Source organism: Pollachius pollachius (assembly GCF_949987615.1).
Source record: "Pollachius pollachius genome assembly, chromosome: 9".
Classification (NCBI taxonomy): Eukaryota; Metazoa; Chordata; class Actinopteri; order Gadiformes; family Gadidae; genus Pollachius; species Pollachius pollachius.
In genome coordinates, this window is record NC_136942.1 from 3,089,925 (window position 1) to 3,111,458 (window position 21,534).

The 21,534-nt window shown below is 48.2% G+C and overlaps 1 protein-coding gene across 1 annotated transcript; it reads right to left on the minus strand.

Annotated features, from left to right (window-relative positions):
- Nucleotides 1–280: 280 nt before the first annotated feature.
- Nucleotides 281–20,123, minus strand: nup160 (nucleoporin 160). Its single transcript, XM_079744127.1, has 34 exons — nt 20,018–20,123; nt 19,520–19,628; nt 18,877–19,087; nt 18,283–18,505; nt 17,651–17,841; nt 16,581–16,817; nt 16,164–16,261; nt 15,868–15,952; nt 15,393–15,461; nt 15,006–15,089; nt 14,729–14,899; nt 14,045–14,144; nt 13,606–13,771; nt 11,643–11,776; nt 10,719–10,879; nt 10,241–10,377; nt 9,758–9,828; nt 9,157–9,319; nt 8,715–8,784; nt 8,398–8,496; nt 7,970–8,089; nt 7,324–7,419; nt 7,084–7,178; nt 6,870–6,966; nt 6,362–6,467; nt 5,006–5,166; nt 4,609–4,669; nt 4,154–4,264; nt 3,368–3,491; nt 2,861–2,962; nt 2,464–2,605; nt 1,573–1,698; nt 1,056–1,151; nt 281–763 (listed from the first exon to the last, which is right to left on the minus strand). Exons 1-34 carry the CDS (start codon nt 20,106–20,108, stop codon nt 683–685), a joined length of 4,188 nt encoding a protein of 1,395 aa, XP_079600253.1. The 5' UTR covers nt 20,109–20,123; the 3' UTR covers nt 281–682.
- Nucleotides 20,124–21,534: the final 1,411 nt, after the last annotated feature.

The following is a 21,534-nucleotide window of genomic DNA, read 5'->3' on the forward strand; positions in this document are numbered from 1 at the left end:
TACTTATTACATAATATTTGAATAGTTTCCCCTCAGACTGGCTTTGTCTCAAATCTCTCAGCTAGGTTGGTCAGGGAGTGAAGACGGGAGAGTTGCTGACATAAACTTCAATGTATTATTATGGGTTGTGTGTTTATTATATTACCCTCTCAGCTCAGCCGAGGCCTTATTTCCATAACCTTGTGACAAGAAGACAGCAACTAAATAAATATCACCAAAAGTTATTTTAAGCTTTGCAAGAATATGAAGGGGTTGTTCTAAGAAATATTCCATGACCGAAGACTTTCAAGCACACTTTATTTGCATTTTTTGACAATTTATAACCCTGATAGAAAAAGATCAAGGCAGCTTACAAAACAATTATAACAACAAACTTCTTTATATGTATATATAAAAAACCTAAGCAATCATACAACATAAAGGCAACCTTTGAGGTGCATCAGACAGTATTTACAATAAGACCTAGACACTGGGATGTCTCCAGCCCCTCTGTTGATACAACACCTGAGCTCATTCAGTTTTTAACCACAAGTTATGAAATCCAGTCTTTTTTTTGTTAAGTGAGCAGGAAAAACAAACGTGTCCATTTTGTTTTGGTGCAGAGGATGGCTTGGGCACCGTACGTGTGATGTACTAGCTGAGTCAACACGAGGGGAAGCTCCACATGGAGACTCCAGAGACATTACTGGGCTATCCTTCTTCTCGTGCTTTGGTCCAGTACTTTGTGATAGTGGTCTAGCTTCTCCTGCAGTTTGTTGCACATCTAAAACAGATGAGAAGGAATCATTAGAGTGGTACGGTAAAGCTGGATCTGCCACTGATGATTGGTTCATTGACATTTAGGTCGTTGAGCAGACGCCTTCGTCTAAAGCGACCTACAGAGAAGTACATATGTCAAAAAGAAAGAACAATATATTGCTTTCGGTGCAGTGATTTCAGCCAACATAGTGTACACTGTAATGGTGCAGACATTTCAGATATTGCCGGGTTTTGCCGAAACGGCAACATGTTGTGGTCGGTAAAGTGCAAAGAGCAAAGGGTTTAAATAAACTTACGGAGGCGTTGATCTGGCTCTCCCCGAGAGCCTGCAGCAGCTGGTCAATCGCTGTGTAAGGCAGCCACACCAACGGAGCCGTGGCTGATAGAGGCATCTGAATGGAAGATAAATAAAACATCTAAATGGTTCTTTAGACCCATTGAAAGCAAACCCCTAAGGAATACCTAGTTATGCTCTGAGCTATTCTGCAGATTATGTAAGGATGCCGCTTAACTGTAAGGGCCCTAGTTATGCTTGGGGCTCATTTATAGGGTATAGAGGTAAATGAAGAGGGGTAGTTAGGTGCTAATCTGTAGGGGCTCGGAGTTAGGGGAGGTGCTAATCTGTAGGGGCTCAGAGTTAGGGGAGGAGCTAATCTGTAGGGGCTCAGATTAAGTTTGATGGCAGAAAATGACGGCTCTGATCAGCGAGCTTTTCACCTTATTTCACTTCATATTTGTTTTTTCAAACCATCTGGAAGCTAACTGGAGGCAGTGATCTGTGCATGCATCTCGCCCACAATCCTGGTGGATTACCTCGATGCCAAAGTACTGGTGACCTTTCCCGAGAAGAGCGTCCACGTACTCCAACACCAGCTCCGCCGCCTCTGCCAGCAGGTCGTATCTCAGGTAGAGTCGGAGCAAAGAGGCTGCATCCACTCCCTGGGAAAACAATGTGGACAGTCAAAGTCAAAGTTATTGCATCTGTAACAATCGAAACGACAATGCTTCTGCCCACCGTCATGCCCACACAAAAAACAACCGCCGTTGAGTGTAGATAATACACATGCATCTGCGCCAAGCCCCAACCACAGCGAGATATACCAGCATCCAACGCGGAAGTGACAAACATTGCAGTAGCACCGGGTGGCCACTACGAGGCGGTACCAAAAGGGAGCAGTTCTTCGTTGGCTCACATGTTAAACAGTCTTATTCAACCTATTTACAGCCTGGTCCAAAACACCATTCTAGTCAGTATGTTTAGTTCATATCTCCATGACAACACCGAGGGGGGTGAATTCTTTTTTAGGAGGCTAGTTTTTATTTTATCGGAGGTTAAAATGTATGAATAATTAGGGTCGCGGCCTCTTGAGTGACAGCTAGCCGCTGACTCTCACTCTGTACGTCACCTAGATGGGCGTATCTCCCGCCCCCGAACGATGGGGGGCGGGAGATCAATGCCCTTTTTTAAAGGAAATGAGGCGGAGTCAAACTATGACGAGTCAAACTAAGATGGCGACGCGCATAAACCAAGAGAATTGGATGCAGTTGGAATAACTGAGGTCTGCCCGGATGCTACATCCATTTGATATACCATCTATGATCTGCGCCTATAGTTACAGGCACTGATAGAATACATTTACACTATAAGCTAACATTAAACACAGACATACAATTAAACAAGCTCCCTCGATTTTTTTTCTTTACCTTGTAAGCGTTGATCAGCCAATCAGGCAGGGGCAGGCGGTGGACCAGCAGCTTGTTGATGACGTCCCGGTGGTGCTGGGCACTGGGGGAGGCGTGTCTCTCCAGGTAGGAGGCCAGGAGCCGCCAGGCCTCGTCTGTGGCGCTGCGGACCAGAGGGAACGCGGTCAACGCGTGCAGGCATCATGTACTGCTGCTCGGTAGCAAAGTATTTCTCCACATGGTATAGGAACCAAACTTTCCGACTTTACTTGGGTAAAAACACCAGGCGGTGTCGGCAAAGAACAATTATCTCCTCGCAATTTTGTGTTTGAGGAGCGTATTGGTAATCGGTGCCAGTGCGTTTTAGCTGACCCACAGTGAGTCAGCGTGGGTTGGCTGAAAAGAGGCACATGCCCACCTAGATTCCTTGGTGTTGATGATGGTGGAGAGCTGGTTGGCCGCCAGCCAGCTCCACGCTTCATTCTGGCTGTCCTCGCCACCGTACTGCAGCTTGATGCATCTGGACAAAAACAAACAAAAACAGCCCGTTAACGGCCTGATGTTGGACCTTTCTGGACCGATGCTGGCAGGCCTAATGAGCCAAAACCACCAATTACAGCCAGACGAACTGCCCTGACGTCAATGTGTGGTTCCACACTCAGTCCAGCAAACCAGTCCAGCTCTCCCAAGAATTTCCAGTACATTTGTGTAGCTTTTTCATCCCAGTAACGGTCTCTACGGACTTCATCACAGTGAGTCAAGTTGACAACTTCATACAGGCATGGAAAAACTTGAACATCCCAAATTAAGAAAGTTGAAGATTGACAGGGTGGCCACATTTAAGAACTATAGTAAGTCAGCATTCGCCATTATAGCAGTGAGTACCGTACAGAGTACAAGCATCACAGAGGTAGGAGCAGCTTACTTGAAGGCCAAGCCCTCAAAGATGGGTGTGAGGGAGAGTTTGAAGGTCTGGCAGAGTGACAGAGCAGAGTCAAACAGGCCTGCTTGGACCAGCAGAGCAACCATCTCCACTGCAGACGCGCTTCCTACACCAGGCAAGAGACACAAGTTAACCCGAATGTCACGAGCTAGGTTAACCACATTTCAACTGGAAGTAGGGCTGGGCAATTTTGCCTAAAAATAAAATCTCCTGATTTTTTTCTAACCAAAACCGATTATCGATTTTAAAACCGATCATTTTTCTATACGACAAATATATATATTTTTTAAGTTTGGATTTTATTTGAAGAATAGCAACGAACAACAAAAGCAAAATAAATAACACATCTCCCACTCTGCTGCGTGCCTCAGTTTAAGATGTTGGAATAAATGTGTTGTGCTGCCGCTTTTGGTTGCCACAGACTTTAGCCAAACTCTACACACTCACTTTTTTCAGCGCATGCTGCCATGTTGATATTTAACTTATTTTCTTTCGACAAAAAAAATGATAAAAAAATATTTTTAAACAATCATCCTAAAACCATGTATTGGAATTACGATTAAAAATTGTATTCTTCTCCCAGCTCAACTGGAAGGCCTGGACCTAGGCCTTAATCCACACACACACAAACACACACACACACACACACACACACACACACACACACACACACACACACACACACACACACACACACACACACACACACACACACACACACACACACACACACACACACACACACACACACACACACACACGCGGTACCTGCGATGCCGGCGGAAGACGGGTGGTGCTGTGCCAGTGTTAGCCGACTGCGGGCCAGGTTATACTCCTTCTCCAGGTCCTTCAGCTCCAGGATGTCCACCTGTCGCTTCACTGGGGGAGGGGGTTGATCCAATCAGAGAACAACTTCCCATTCCATCGTAACCTTTTTCACATGGAGAACCCCTACAGGCCTACTTCTAATTCAGATTCCATCCTCAAGTGCTGCTGAAAGTTGTTTTTCCGGATTAGAAGAGAAAATACATCAATGAATGAATGAACTATGGCAAAAAAAAGTGGACCCCTCTGAAACATGTGCCATAACATAACCCCTATACGGCCCCCGCTCCCATCGCCCTGCCAGCCAAAGAGAGGAAACCGTCACAGGCTTCAAGAGGCAGAGAAACGCGCTTCAAGACACCACATCCTACAGGTGAGTGGGGAAGACCTGGACTAACCTGGCTCCGCGGCAAACTCCCCGTCGTACGTCCTCTTGGGGGAAGCCCCGGGCCGCTCGCACTGCAGGAGCAAAGACAGAGCGCCGCTTACTAAACACACAAGACACAGCTCATCTATTCACCTGGATATTGAACAATTAGTCGCCCAAGGCTAAGTGAATAAGCCATGCTAAGCCAGGCTACTCCCCACTGAGCCCGAGGTGAATGATCGTTTCAGTATACACTACACGTGAACACTCCAAAAATAAACAAGATAACACTTTTTGCCGGTATTTATTTGTTTTTATTAGCGTGATGAGACCTTGATATCGGGACATTGCCCAATATCCCGAGACAGATGAAATCGCGCCATCTTAGGAGGTTCACGCGTGGCACGTACTAAAGACGTATGGCCTACCTCTGCCGCGGTGCAGGGCTGGACGATCCAGGCGTACTTGGGCCTGATGAGGCGCAGGCAGTTGAGGGCGGCCAGGTAGCAGTTGACCTGCTTCTGCAGCCCCCGCTGGGTCCGGACCTCCCGGCCCAGGCGCATGCCGTACTCAAACATCACCGTCCCCGCTGGCGCGCACACACACACACACACACACACACACACACACACACACACAGAGACGCACACACACACAGAGACACACACACACGGTTCATGATTAGTATGTACTGAGAAAAACAAGGTAGGGATTTGAACCCCAGCGTTGACCGAGACTCCGTGGGTGGAGGCTGGCGGACTGAGGGGTGGAGGCTGACTCAGTGGGTGGAGGCTGACTCAGTGGGTGGAGGCTGACTCAGTGGGTGGAGGCTGACTCCGTGGATGGAGGCTGACTCCGTGGGTGGAGGCTGGCGGACTGAGGGGTGGAGGCTGACTCAGTGGGTGGAGGCTGACTCAGTGGGTGGAGGCGGACTGAGGGGTGGAGGCTGACTCAGTGGGTGGAGGCTGGCTCAGTGGGTGGAGGCTGGCTCAGTGGGTGGAGGCTGGCTCAGTGGGTGGAGGCTGGCTCAGTGGGTGGAGGCTGACTCCGTGGGTGGAGGCTGACTCCGTGGGTGGAGGCTGGCTCAGTGGGTGGAGGCTGGCTCAGTGGGTGGAGGCTGACTCAGTGGGTGGAGGCTGGCGGACTGAGGGGTGGAGGCTGACTCAGTGGGTGGAGGCTGACTCCGTGGGTGGAGGCTGACTCCGTGGGTGGAGGCTGACTCCGTGGGTGGAGGCTGGCGGACTGAGGGGTGGAGGCGGACTGAGGGGTGGAGGCTGACTCAGTGGGTGGAGGCTGACTCAGTGGGTGGAGGCTGGCGGACTGAGGGGTGGAGGCTGACTCAGTGGGTGGAGGCTGACTCCGTGGATGGAGGCTGACTCCGTGGGTGGAGGCTGGCGGACTGAGGGGTGGAGGCAGACTGAGGGGTGGAGGCTGACTCAGTGGGTGGAGGCTGACTCCGTGGATGGAGGCTGACTCCGTGGGTGGAGGCTGGCGGACTGAGGGGTGGAGGCTGACTCAGTGGGTGGAGGCTGACTCAGTGGGTGGAGGCTGACTCAGTGGGTGGAGGCTGGCTCAGTGGGTGGAGGCTGGCTCAGTGGGTGGAGGCTGACTCAGTGGGTGGAGGCTGACTCAGTGGGTGGAGGCTGGCGGACTGAGGGGTGGAGGCTGACTCAGTGGGTGGAGGCTGACTCAGTGGGTGGAGGCTGACTCCGTGGGTGGAGGCTGACTCCGTGGGTGGAGGCTGACTCCGTGGGTGGAGGCTGGCGGACTGAGGGGAGGAGTACCTTTCCGGTAGTTGTGGCGGTGGATGTGAAAGGCGTACAGCAGCTCATAGTAGTTGTGGGCCAGGAGGTCCACGGCTCTCGCCCGAGACTCGATGATGCTCACCACCTGGGGAAGCGCATCACACAGGTCACGGTATAAGAGACCACTCGGTGGTACTGTGAGGAACTAGGGATCGACCCGTATGGATTTCTTAGGGCCGATACCGATTTCTTTTCATGCTCTTGAGCCGACATTCGGAGCAGATACTGCTTTTGCTCCCTCAATTTACAGCATAAAAATTACACAAGGATGATAACGAATGTTTACAAGTCTCAATTTAAAAAAGGAACATTTATTGAACTGTCTGTATATCATGCCAAGAAAAAAGATAAAAAAATACAAATCTGCGGAAACAAATTTGTCGGAATGCGACATGTAAAAAAACCGCAAATATCGGCCGGCCGATATATCGGTCGACCACTATGAGGACTATAACAAAAGGACATGGTAGCGGCGTTCTGGACTCACTTCATCATGCAGGCCGACGTAGGAGAACTGGACCAGGGCCTGGAGCTGGGAACGCTCACAGAGAACCACCACCAGCTGACGGAGACAGTCCAGCCTCCTGCCAGGACACGACCACAGCAGAGGACCGCTTAGTACACACACACACACACACACACACACACACACACACACACACACACACACACACACTCTCCTGTGTGCGGGTGCATTTTACCTGCTGGAGTCAGGGTTCTGTGTGAGGGCTTCGTAGGCCTGGCTGTTGTGGCTCAGATCCAGGTGGTGTTTGAAGATGCGTGTCCGCAGTGCCGCCTGCAGGCCACCAGGGGAATAACATCAGTCACAACAATAATGATGATGATGCCTGCCACTTCCTTATTAAACACAAAAAGGAAACGTGAAAACCTTAGCTCAAGTAGAGGACTGAAAGTTGAATGGAATGCACCCAAATGCCTACCTCACTCCTGACGTCAGTGCCGGCCTCCGTTATGGCCAGGGTGGCCATGTGGATCACCAGCTCAGGAAGGCCAACATCCTCCAACAACCGAAGTACCTGACCAAAGAAAACAAGAGAGAAACGGTAAGGTGCATCCCCAGTGCCTCTTTTACCCATTCATGCGGCCACGTCTCCTTCACGTCGTAACAGGAGCTTGTGGCGTTTCGAAGCGGCCCACATGTTTCCTCCTGTGAAAGGCCCTGCTGCATCTGATCCTGAGTGACAGCGGGGGGTGGGGGCTGGAGAGGGCGGTGTCTTGTTGTAGGGCTGGGCCAATCATCGAACTTTGATCGCGATTTCGATTTAAGCGTCAAACGACAACAAAACGAATATATTCGAGTTGAAACTTTTTTTTTTTCATTTAATGTTTTATAGAAAGTACAGCTGGATACATATCCCTACATTATTTTTGATATTACATCACATTTTCTATTTGACTGTTTTTTTAAGGCGAAATTTCAAAGTTCTCAGTTACAAAGTGTTTCTTGGTAGAGACATGCTGAACACTACACTATGCTTTCAAACTCAATAATAATTGTTTGAATAATCGTGATTTCAACATTGACCAAAATAAATCAAAATAGTCGTGCTTATGATTTTGCCCTACCTTGTTGTAGTACTGTAGTCTGGGGGTGGTGGCCGCCTCTTCCTCATCGCTGCCCGTCAGTCGCACCAGAAACTCCTCCTTCTCCACCTCACTGGCCGCCTCTTGGAAGCACGTGAGGGCCTGGAGGATGGAACGGCAGCAAACTGTGAGTCACCTGTTTCAGCTTTTTAGCAACCTATTTTTATCCTATTTTATCTTTTTAATTATACACGTTATTATTAAGTGATTCTATGCTGTGTTCAATCTGCTAAGCGAATTTTAGTTTTTTAAAAAGTTAAAAGTTGAATGTAGTATTATTATTGTATTATTATTTTGAATGTATTACTATTACTATTATTATTTACAGTGTCTACACCTTTTTCGACACAGCCAAAATAGGCAGCTATCCTATTGGTGTGCGAGTGATTGTTGCGGTCGTGTTTGCCAACCTTCTGCCCCTCTCCATTGGCCAGGTAACACTGTCCCAGCATGAAGCGACAGGAACCCACATTCGTCTGGCACCAGGGTCCAATCAACCTCACGTACTCCTGACAGAGGAAACAAAACGCAACCCGGGAGATGCAGGAGTTAAAAGACCAGGCATGTAGACTTTAAGAGCCACTATGCAAATAATTGATTTATAATAAATATTTAATTAAAATGAATAAAACTGCTAAAAGTCATTTCTTGTCAATACCCTTTTTGAAGGGTAAGTTAGTTAATATAATATGATGCATGTATTGGGTGTAGAGTTAGTAAGAACCACCTGTAGCTGGGTATACTGGCAGTTAGCCATCAGACATTCTGGGAACCTGAAGCTAGGGTTACTGGGCCAACTGGGAGTTTCTTGTTAAGGATTAACCATCAATCAATTACATGTAGGTGTCCCAATCACAGGGCTTAAAGCAAAGAGAAATACTGTGCATGAAAATTAAATGTTTTTTGGGGGGGGAAGGGTATTTTAGGGATAATGCTGCATTACATAGTTGACAGCCTTAATTGATAAATACATGAACTGGATTACAACAGCAACCCAATTCAATCCCTCCAGCATAGAGGAAAAGGACAAAATAGCAGAGAGTTTATGCGTAGCCTAGCATGGATGGTAAACCCTGCAATTAAATAATAAACAGCAGACAGCACTTCACCTGTCCAATAACTAAATCAGGTGCTGTTCTGGCAGCCTGGTAAGCGTAAATGAAGGATACAGGAGCTGGGCCAGCAGGTGGACCACGTTGGAGACCATATGGGGCCAGTGAAGCAAGGCACTGCTGGGGGCGGTGCTCTGTTGCTGGCCGTAGATCTGGGAGATGATGGTCTTCCTGGCTACCGTCTGGTAGAAGAGCTCCACCACCGTCTGCGGACTCAACACTGAACGGAGGGAAGCCAAAGAGAGGGTTGTGTTTATACCGAGGAACAAAACAACATTCAACACAAAGTGGAAAAAATTAAGACTGGGTACCCCCCCCCCCCCGTTCTGCCGGCGATTTGAGTTCACCCTGCAGAAGGGTCTGGAGAAGAGCAATACATTTCTTTCTGCTTCCGATACGCTTTTTCCGGAAGCCAATCACCAAGCTGGCTTTTCCCCCTGGCGCGCTATTGGCTGGTTTAACACAATGACGACAGGGAAGCGACAACAAGCAGCCAATTGCGTACAGAGTCAGATGAACTAAGCCCGTCGATCACGCCTCTTGTGCTGAAGAAAATGACAGCAGCCCTCCCAGACCAAGCTCAATCGTAGATTGAGCTTGGTCTGGCAATAGCCAGGCTAGGAAAAAACAGGACTATCGAGAAACAATGTTCACTGACCTGATCTGTTGCTGCTCAGAGCGGGGGTGTCGGACAGTTCCAGAACAGAGAGATGCTGCAGGTTCGCGTCGCTGGCAGGAACACAGAAGGACAAAAGGTCACATATCCAGACCACTGCATCCGATATTGAGTGTGTCGAAACTGGATCTTGAGATCCAGTGATCAATGTATGCAGCTTTTCATTCTGACCAACCAATTAGTGAAAATAGAGCAGATGCAGCCGAGCTTAATCCTAAACTGTACAAAACGGGGACAAATTTTTTGTGATTGATAATTTTCCACAGATGTGGACAAAAATTATTAGAAAATCATTCATAATTATTTCGTTGGCAGTGATCAAGCCGGGGCAAATAGGCATGTCCTTTTTAAGTGTTCTCATTGCCTTCAAGACACCTTTCCTCGTAGATTGTGCCAGACTTTACAGACGAATGAATCGCAGCCAGTTAGTTTGCAACTTTGCTGTGTGGTGAGTGCGTGTCCTACATGATGTCCACTGGGACGGAGGAGGCGAGGCTCTGGCTGGTGTGCTTGAGCAGGTGGTAGGAGGACAGCAGGTGGGAGCTGCGGGGGATCAGGTCCTGCTGGAGCTGGAGTAACTGAGCCCCTCCCCCCAGGAAAACCTGGGACACACACGGAAAATATATATCAGGGATGTTAAACATTAACCGCCTGAATCTTGACCAATAATGAATGAATGAATGACTATATATTAAAATAAGTACATCAAATGATTCCTCATTATTTATGTAAAAATGAAGGGCATGCCTCATTCAGATAACCAAGGTAACCGTCGTAGGTTTTGCATTCAGACATTAAAACATTATTTGTAAACCTCACATTACTGTGCCTTTACCTTTAAACCAGTGAGGTAATCGTTACAAAGAGTCAGTCAGTCAGTCAGTGTGTGTGTATATATTTCAATGTTTGTTAGTTCCCATGACCGCATGCATGTAGAGCTCACGTTGTCGCCCAGGCGCAGGTAGAGCTTCTGCAGGATGAGCAGGTCTCTGCAGAACAGAGCCCTGGTCATGGCCATCTGGCACACGGCCTGGCACGCCACCATGACGGCCGCGCTGCCGCCATACAGCTGGGACAGTCCCAGGCGCACCGGCAGACTCTGGCCTGAACACACATTCACAGTCCTCAGATGTCACGGCATAGGTTTTGTTTGTGGAACAGGAAACGTAGGACTACAAGATATTCAAATCATTTCGTTTTTTCATATTATTTGGTTACCATTTTTGCATACCGAATTATCTTCGTGTTGATAATGTCCCAGTTGTAAACTAGAGCGAGCAAATGTATGATTCCTTTCTACACACTTTGGTGCTACACGCTGTGCCATTTGAGTCAGGGAACAATAATTTACCAAACTCGAAAGGTTGCGACGATCTTTATACAAAAGCAGCTCTATACAACGGTAAAAGGCAGTGAAGTGTTCCACAATGTGGAGCCAAAATGTATTATGGTATATGAGGGTATAACAGGCTAGGTGTTGTGTTTGGAGATGACGAAGGACGCGTCAATAGTTTATGCAATTATTAGCATTACAAGCGGGGGAACAAGAACCAATGTTTCCCCCAGCACTGTCGGGCCCGGCCTTGACTACCAATGTATTAAAGAAAGAAAACATACTACTATCACGTACGAAAAATAAAGATAAATAATGCATTGGTTATACTGTTCACAACAATAGTCGTGCCATAAAGGTTTTTGGCACGACTATTGGCACGAACCCCCCCAGCTCCTGGACCACCCTGACTAAGACATTTCCTGGGGGAAACACAGAGAACCATCCCTACTAGTCACTTTGGAGCCGCATGTGCAGGGTGAGGCAGGGACAAGGTTCCCAATGTCCCTAGTGGCGACCGCCCCGGGCCCCTACCTGGTGCCAGGGGCCCCTCCCTTCCGAGCTCTGCGTCTGACTCCAGGTCCATCTCTCGGAGGAGGACCATCATGGCTGCCACCGGGTTTCTGACGTCCTGGAGCTTGTCCTGGATGTCCTCGATGACGTTGTCGCTGCGGAGACGAGGGTCAACACAGAACACGTTGTTAGCTTTAAAGTGGAGAACCGAAGCGCCCGAGCGTGCTCGCACAGAAATGCTTTCAGGATTTGTTTGTTGTTTTTCACGCAGAGGCAGTCCAACAGTGTAAACGCCTTTTAAATTGAATCGCAATACGCTGAGGACAGGCATGTCACATCAACGCTTTATCAGCAGTTGTCCAGGTATTCCTATCAGCCAATAAGAAGTTATGCATGCAATAGCATTAGGTTTAATCTAGAGACGCTTATCATATAATGCTAACCAAATTGTGCGACAACCAGAGTGGGGTTGGGTTCTCCATCGAAATCTCATTAAAACATGACTTCTTGAAACATCTTTTCGCAGTCAACTTCCAAGAACCACAGCAAACTGTTAAAGGACGAGTCACTACGCACGGACCCCTCATTGGCCGGCCTGCTGTTACAAATCATCTGGATGTCAGTGTCTTGACCAGTGATTGTCCGACATGTTCTTAGAGATCGAGTTGATGTCAGTGTACTGACCAGTGATTGTCCGACATGTTCTTAGAGATCGAGTTGATGTCAGTGTACTGACCAGTGATTGGCCAGCATGTTCATATACATCCTATTGACGTCAGTGTACTGAACAGTGATTGGCCAGCATGTTCATATACATCCTATTGACGTCAGTGTACTGAACAGTGATTGGCCAGCATGTTCATATACATCCTATTGACGTCAGTGTACTGAACAGTGATTGGCCAGCATGTTCATATACATCCTATTGACGTCAGTGTACTGAACAGTGATTGGCTAGCATGTTCATCAAGATCCAGTTGATATCATTGTACTGACCAGTCATTGGCCACCATGTTCTTATAGATCATGTTGACGTCAGTGTACCGACCTGTCATTGGCCACCATGTTCTTATAGATCATGTTGACTTCAGTGTACCGACCTGTCATTGGCCACCATGTTCTTATAGATCATGTTGACGTCAGTGTACCGACCTGTCATTGGCCACCATGTTCTTATAGATCATGTTGACTTCAGTGTACCGACCTGTCATTGGCCACCATGTTCTTATAGATCATGTTGACTTCAGTGTACCGACCTGTCATTGGCCACCATGTTCATATAGATCATGTTGACGTCAGTGTACCGACCTGTCATTGGCCACCATGTTCTTATAGATCACGTTGACGTCAGTGTACCGACCTGTCATTGGCCACCATGTTCTTATAGATCACGTTGACGTCAGTGTACCGACCTGTCATTGGCCACCATGTTCTTATAGATCACGTTGACGTCAGTGTACCGACCTGTCATTGGCCACCATGTTCATATAGATCATGTTGACGTCAGTGTACCGACCTGTCATTGGCCACCATGTTCTAATAGATCATGTTGACTTCAGTGTACTGAACAGTGATTGGCCACCATGTTCTTATAGATCATGTTGACGTTAGTGTACTGAACAGTGATTGGCCACCATGTTCTTATAGATCATGTTGACTTCAGTGTACCGACCGGTCATTGGCCACCATGTTCTTATAGATCACGTTGACGTCAGTGTACCGACCTGTCATTGGCCACCATGTTCTTATAGATCACGTTGACGTCAGTGTACCGACCTGTCATTGGCCACCATGTTCTTATAGATCACGTTGACGTCAGTGTACCGACCTGTCATTGGCCACCATGTTCTTATAGATCACGTTGACGTCAGTGTACCGACCTGTCATTGGCCACCATGTTCTTATAGATCACGTTGACGTCAGTGTACCGACCTGTCATTGGCCACCATGTTCTTATAGATCACGTTGACGTCAGTGTACCGACCTGTCATTGGCCAGCATGTTCTCCAGGACGAGCTCCGCCGCCCTCTCTGGTGACTGCAGTTGATCCAGAGCCTTCTCCATCTCGTACGCCATGTCGCCCGACACCGAGTCGCTCACCAGGCGCAGACATTGGACCAGCTGGAGCACGTCTCTCCCAACCTCTGGATCTGGGTGGGGAGCCAGCACCACACACACAAGGCATACAACACTTCATTCATTCAACTGTGTGCGTGTGTGTGTGTGTGTGTGTGTGTGTGTGTGTGTGTGTGTGTGTGTGTGTGTGTGGTGCCTAGACAAGGTTTTTTTTATAATTGGTTTCAGAGTAGGGTGATGCCATGTGTTTTATGCGCATCTATGTAAAATCTATATGCATGTGTCGCCGATGCATTCTGTGTGCCCTGACCAAATTTCTGTGACTGTGTGACTAAAAACATGGTTACCGTCCGTTATGGCCGTCTCCTCTTCCGAGAACAGGTACTCGTCACAGCTCAGGTAGAGGTGATCCACGGCAAAACAGGGCAGCAGGTAGGACACGAAACCCTGCAACGCAAGTCAGCGGCACCCATCACACAAAGCTCTGCAGGGCGCCCGCAGAGCTCGACACAAGCGCCCGTCTCCTCATCACTGTCCCACCAATAATGAGGATGGAAGAGCACACCAGGGATCGACCGATACCGATTTGTTTTTCATCAGCCTTAGCCGATGACCGACACGGGCTGCCGATTTTCGTGAGCCGATATTCGGAGCAGATACTGCTTTTGCTCCCTCGATTTACATCATAAAAATGACACAATGAAGATAACAAATGTTACAAGTCTCAATTTAAAAAAGGAACATTTATTGAACCGTCTGTTAATCAATGCAAAATGGCCGATGCGATACACGTAAAAAAACAGACGATATATCGGCCGATCACTAAAGCACACCCTCTCGTGTAATACCGCTTAATCGAACAGTCCCAATTACAACAGACATGGCACGCATTAGAGTGATTGAGTGAGTGAGTGAGTGAGTGAGTGAGGGAGTGAGAGAGAGAGAGCGAGAGAGAGAGAGAGAGTGAGAGAGTGAGAGAGAGAGAGAGTGAGAGTGAGAGAGAGAGAGAGTGAGAGAGTGAGAGAGCGTACCTTCTTGAGCAGGCAGACCATGGAGGTGTGAGGGCTGACAGTGAGGCCCAGGGGCAGGGCCAGGGCCTCCTGGTACTGCAGGCAGCAGGCGTAAAACTTGGACCAGAACTCCACCTGTAGCTGCCGGTACTCCTCCTGGCAGAACTCAAACTCTGTCACGCTGCTCTGAAGCTGAGAGGGGGGGCGGGGGGGGTGAGCTGCGGTTTTCATACCTTCTGCTTTTTCCTAGTTGATCGATTTATATTTGACAGGTACAAGAGTCGTGCACTGAAGTTACCTCATTCTCCACTGCCAACGTGACCTCCCTCTTCAGTGCTTCCCAGGGGAGGTCCACGTTCCTCTCTGATCCTCTCCTGTAGATCTGAGACACACACATTTAGCCTGAATCAAAAGCCGTAGAGAGAGCGTTTCCTCATTTCAGCAGCCGCTCATTCAATGGGGTCGTGTCGATGCAGACAGAGCCTCAGTTTACGCAGAAATCGATGCTATAAACGCAATGAAACGTGGATGTAAATGTGCACTGTTGGATTTTAGCAGGAAAAAGACACGAGACGTGTTCCCTCGCTGTTCCGCATACTGGATTAGGAAAGGCCGTATTCATTAGCTTGCTCCGTTGGTGACATGATGCAAGTGTGAATAGGGAAAGGTTATATATGAAGCCCACCTGCAGAGCTTTGACTATGGCTGAGGCTGTGAAGCGTAGAGGAGAGAAGAGGACATCCAAGTAGGTCTCCTGTGGAAAAATAAAATACATAAGTCTGGGAAATCTCAAAATCACAAGAATTTTTTTTTAGACTATAGGAACTGGAATCAAGCATTAAAACAAAATAAAAGTGCTGCCCAACAACATTATGTATGAATGAACTTTTTGGTTAACTTAATTGTAAGTAACGTTTATTTATATAGCAGTCATTTAACCTAAATCAATAAAATAAACTGTAATCACGCATTATAACTCAAAACCTAAACATCGGGCCACCCAAAAAATGTCCTGTGTTACATTCGTCCTTCCGACATCGTCTGCCTGACATCGTTAAGTGTACTTGCCGTCTAGAAGTTATTTCATTCGATCATCGCAAATGCTAAACGTGGTTCCGAGTAGGCAGGGAACACTGTGGTACCATTCACAACCGTCTTACCCGGGGGTCCTGGTCAGCTACGATTTGGACTTCTTCCTCTGGAGGGGGCTGGACAAAGACCTTGTTCCACTGGCCTGCTGTGTTACTGGCAAGATGAAAGCAAGCGACCATTAGAGACGATGAGAAAAGACAATGACAGGCAAGCCTACTTCCATGATACAATGTTTTCAAATCATTTGCAGGTGAGGCAAGTGAGGAGCATAATTATTGGCACTTTGTTTTGGAATAAGTGGATCATATGACAGGAAATAAGCCGCCAGGGTGAACAGGTATGACCTTAGGGAAAGGCTACTTACTGCTCGTAGTCGATGTATTTGACTATGGTGTTGTTGGAATCATCCACCCAGACACCCCAGATATCTGTTGACGTGAGTGCAAAGTCCACCAGAGTCTCCTGTACAGAGAGAGAGGTTGCAGGGGTTTAGTGGTTGCAGTGAAATTCAGGACAGGTGCGCAATTCAGGACAGGTGCGCAGTTCAGGACGGACTGAAATACAGCAAGGCGGAGAGAAAAAACGCAGGACATGCATTGTAGAGACTTTTCAGACTGGATTTAGGCTTCTGTTAGATCAAACGTCCAGAATTGAGATGAAATCCATCTTTTACTGCTCCTATTAAGAAGCTGTTGCTTAATGTGTTGTCTCGATGCGTGCGTATTTAATCAAATGTCCCCGCCCAAACAGAGACACAGCATTCCCACTATCATGAAGAGACCTGCGTGGAGAAGAGCGAGGAGACGTGGTCCATGCTGTAGCGGTTGTTGTCGGTGGCGACCAGCTGGAGCACGGTGAACTGCCCGCTCTGGGGGGCGGCCAGGTACACGGCCAGACATAGCCCTGTGGTGGAGGAGAAGGACAGCCGCAGCCGGTGGCTCTGGCCCGCCGCCCGCCGCCCGCCTTTACAGGCTGGGATGTACTCCAGCATGTCGGTCTCCATCAGGCAGGACTGCTCCTGTGAGCCGGGGCAGGGCAGAGGTTAGTAGGGCTGCTTCACTATGAAATTTTTTTTTTTTTAAATAAATACATACATACATACATACATACATACATACATACATACATACATACATACATACATATATATATATATCGGAATCGTGGTTGTTTTGGTCAATGTCGAAATCACGATTGTTCAAACGATTATTTTTGAGTTTGAAAACATGACGTATTCATTCAGCGCGTGTCTTCGAAAAAAGCATTTGTAACTGAGGACTTTGGAATTTCGGCCTAAAAAAAAAATACACGTAAAAGGTGTATTTTCACCGCCGCGCGGCAACCGCCCTGATAACCGCCTCGCTGCCGGGGGGGTCAGCCTGCGGTGTTTCCAAAAGCGTCTGCTGCTGCCGCCGCCGCTGGGCGGCTGCCGACGAACGTTTCAACACGGGGAAAGCAGAGCGGGGAAATCTGTGCGCGTTCACGTGGGCGGCAACCGCTTCCTGGTCAACAGCCGCTTTTGTAACCCCCTGGCGCCCTTCCCTCATTGAAACGAACGGAGGCGGCGAGTTGCCGCGCGGTGCTGTGAAACCGGCTTAATGGTCAAAAAGAAAATGTTCAATTCTAAAATAATGTACAGATATGTATCCAGCCGTTCTGCGCTTTCTATAAAAGAGTGAATGAATAAAAGAATCAAACACAATTTCAAACTTGATTGTATTAGTTTCGTGATCGTTTGGCGTCAACCTCGAGATCGCGATCAAAACTCGATTAATCGCCCAGCCCTAGGGGTAAGCCACGTCCGACCGCGGGCCCGAGAAAGGGAGGGGGAGGGAAGGGAGACGGACTTACCCTTAGGGACCACATGCGGAGCTTATGATCCTGGCAGAGGGCAAAGAGGAAGGAGTCGTCCTCCAGCTCCCGGACGGCCAGGCAGAGGGCCAGCTCCCCGGGGACCTGCTCCCCGCGGATGGCTGTGGGCATCCAGCCGGCCAGCCTCTGCATCACTGTGCTCCTCTTCAGCTCCACCAGCGTCATGTCCCCTGCAACCCGGACACACACACACACACACACACACACACACACACACACACACACACTCATCAGGAGGCTGGGAATCGACACTCATCACTGGTGCAGCCGTGGCCTACTGGTTAAGGAGTCGGAGGAGGAGTTGCGCAGCACTCTCCTACGTCGTCATTCACCGCGGCCGCGGAGTAGGTGAGGGGGGGGTTCAGGTGCCTTTGCTGTAGGACACCTCATCCGCGGATGAGGTGTCCTACAGCAAAGGCACCTGAACCCCCCCCCCCCCCCCCCATCCACTCCCCGGGTGCGGCCGCCGGACCATATGTTCCGTAACGAGAGGGAAAAAGTGATGACGATGGCCCTTGCCGCCTACGACTCTGACAGGCGCTGTCAAATCCACACGGGGCATCTAGTCTCTTCCGAATGCAACGGGCCACGTCCGGGTGTCCAGACCTCACCCTGCGTGTCGCACGGAGGCAGGGTGACGACCAGTATCCCTCCCGCCGGGGAGGTCAGCGCGTAGTGGGCCTCGCCCTGCCGGTTCAGCCAGGCGGTGGAGGCGCAGGGAGCGGTGGTCTGTCCTGCGGGCGTGGGGATGACGGCGCTGTGTGCTGGGTCCTGCAGGCTCAGCTTGCCCACGTCTGTGAAGACCGACTGCATCTGCAGATCCGTCACCATCTCCTGCACGGGAGGGACCGAAGAACCATTTACGATAGTTCTTTACTATTTTCATCCATGTGTTTATACAGACACGTGATAGTAGTCTTAACCATAGACCCCGGGACACCACCACATTTACTTTCAGACGGACTGATTTTTTTTTATCCCTAACCCTGCTTTATGGGTAGGATGCTGGGCGGGCGGGCGGACACACACACACACACACACTTTTTGAAAAGTGCTTTATTATGCCATAATAACAGGGGCATAAATATAGTTTTAAAATTGTCCATCACAATTATTTCTTGGACAACATACAGCGCAAAATGTAGTTGTCCTGAGAGAGCCTCCTTTTCTGTTCCCATCATGCAATGGGTTGCTGGGTTACTCACGCTGCGGTACATGCGGGAGGGATGGGGCAGCACCAGGCGATGAACACTCTGGTTGGTGACGATGAGGATGAACACATTGTTGAGGGTTTCTTGGATGGTCACGCCCCCGGGAAGAACTAAGCAGTGGACAAGCTTGAGGCGGACGGCATTGTTCAGCAGGTTGGTGTCCAGGGACTGCTCCACCAGCTGCACCGTGTCTCCGGATGCAGACCTGTATGGCAGAAGACCCCAGTGAGCATAGGTGTCCGCACAGCTCCCGATCAGAACTCCATGTCTCACAAGACCCATATCTCTCAGTCTCATAGAAAATACAGGCTCAGCACTGCGTTTCATGGAGTTGTATCTCTTAACTAAAGCTAAAGCAATAGTCTGAATTGAAGTCATGAAGTATGACTCAAAACGTACTATTTATACTTTTTCAATGCTGCTGCTGGCATGGGGGTAAAACGACATCATGTCGCACAACTGCACGTTTCTAATATACCAGGAACTACAAACTTTATTTTCAGAATCATACCCCAAGCAAAGGTTACAACAGTATGCCATCTAGAGCGAAATCCTTTTCTGATTGCAGACAAAACCTGTAAAGCGTTTGAAGCTAGGACCAGAGTCGGGCAGAAGCAGAAGCGAGGTCAACACTTACCAGTGTATAAACCTGTTGCTTGTGATGGACAGCAGCTTTCCGTTCTCCTCATAGTGAAAACCTCCGGCGCAGTCTGGATATTTGATACCACCAGGGAGTGCACTCACACCTAAAGAAATCAAAACTCTCCATTACAATACTGGATCCGACTTCACCGTGCACGTTACAGACATATAGCAAACCAATGTTGGCCGGTAAGAATGTTATAGTATACCGTTACACATACACTTTCCCGCTCGATTCTTCAAAGAACACATACAGCTTATCAGCAAATAGCTACTCTATGATACGGCTACCGAAGATGAACCACACGTGTATTAATGTAACGTTACATTGTTTACATCATGACACCAGAGGCCTCGTTGTATTGCTACCAGCTAGCGAGTTAGCAATGTCATGTGTGCTAGCATGTGTTTCCACCTTCTTGTTTATCTGATACCTAATATCCTTTAGATCCGGGGGAGAGAATACACAGCAACGTGTATCTCAAATTCTTACCAAGGTTTACAGTTATTTCTCGAAACCTATGCAGCGCTTCTCTTTCAAATCCACATATTTCTATGAAACTCCGCTCCAACAACGCCGCCATTTTCGCCGCATTGAGTTGTGGGACGGACTGACGCGAAGTGGCCGCGTTCAGATGGTTCAAACATTTAAAGCCGCAGGCTCTCTTTTCTACCGCAACCATGCTGTACGCGCACATGTCCCATCTGCCAAGGCCATACTCTGTATACAGATCCACTCACACTAACAGCTATATGTGGGTCTATATTATCTTTAGCAAACAACGGTCAGGCTTAAAGGGTGAGCAATAACACAGATCACGTTGAAATTAAAACAACATTTCGCTGGAACTTTATGCCCGGCTAGCTCAGTCGGTAGAGCATGAGACTCTTAATCTCAGGGTCGTGGGTTCGAGCCCCACGTTGGGCGACATTCTTTTCGATCCACGCCCTGAGCACTTTTTCTCACAACCTCAATTCCTAACAGGTTTTAAAAAAAAATCACTTAATTGGTGATACAAATAGGAAAGTTGCCTTTTGTAAATGCCATCCAGCAAAACAGTTAGAATTTGTGTAGTTTAATGCTTACATATTGTATAAATGGGATGTTACCAATAATGTAATAAACATTGCATTGGTAACAATCACGAGTCACACCTATACACACTCTTTTTACGTTTATTTTTAAAATATAATGTATATTTGTATTTTACATGTTCGCTTTCAGAAAAAACACAAAATTCATTACTACAATCTAAAATTACATTGAATGGAATAAGTATTGAAAGCATTGCTAAAATGTACTTTAAGTCGGACTGACTGATGAGCTTGCATGTTTGCATAGAAACTAAAGCTGTTGGCAAGACTGTTCCGTTGATATTCATTTTCACATAATTCAATTACCGGCCTTTCATTTCATAATCGACCTGGCAGCCGGAACTTGTGTGGTAAAAAACACAAATAGGCCACCCAAGGGCGTAGGAACCGGGGGGGACGGAGGGGACGTGTCCCCTCCAATATCGGAGACAGGCGCATTTTTCCCACCTAAAAATTATACCGGATCTGTCAGGTTTCCGATATGTGTCCCCCCCAATGTTAAACTCATTCTTACGCCCCTGAGGCCACCGCTTCTGAGCTGGCAGCCTCGGACTAACAGGCTGTGGGGTTGGCGCTGTTGGGCCGGTGCTGCAGCCTTCCTCTCGACCGCTCCCGGGCCTGCTGTAGATAGAGGTAAGTGGTACTGATGGTAGGGGCCAAGCAGGGGGTGCAGCAGTAGTGGCTCTACCTGTGCAGTAGGAGAGGCACAACACAACATCAGCATAATACTGCCCTCCTGCCTCCTAGACACTTGTGGTAACGATGTATGAGAGTTCTTTGATTGACGTTAAACAACTGAAGTGTACAGCTTCCATTGGTTTAGGTGATAGTTTTTGTTTTGACATTCGTTATAGTTAGGAGATGCTCTGGGTTTGTGGGAGCTCTTGTTTTTCTTGAATGTGTGAGTGAAATAAC

Bases quoted from the DNA above. Each gene is read 5' to 3' on its own strand.
- nup160 (XM_079744127.1), bottom strand. From the start codon at position 20,108: ATGGCGGCGTTGTTGGAGCGGAGTTTCATAGAAATATGTGGATTTGAA. The intron at 10,378-10,718 runs GTGAGCTCTACA...TGTGTGTCCCAG, and splicing joins ACCTGCGCCTGGGCGACAAC to GTTTTCCTGGGGGGAGGGGC. The intron at 2,963-3,367 runs GTAAGCTGCTCC...GTTTTTGTCCAG, and splicing joins TTTGAGGGCTTGGCCTTCAA to ATGCATCAAGCTGCAGTACG.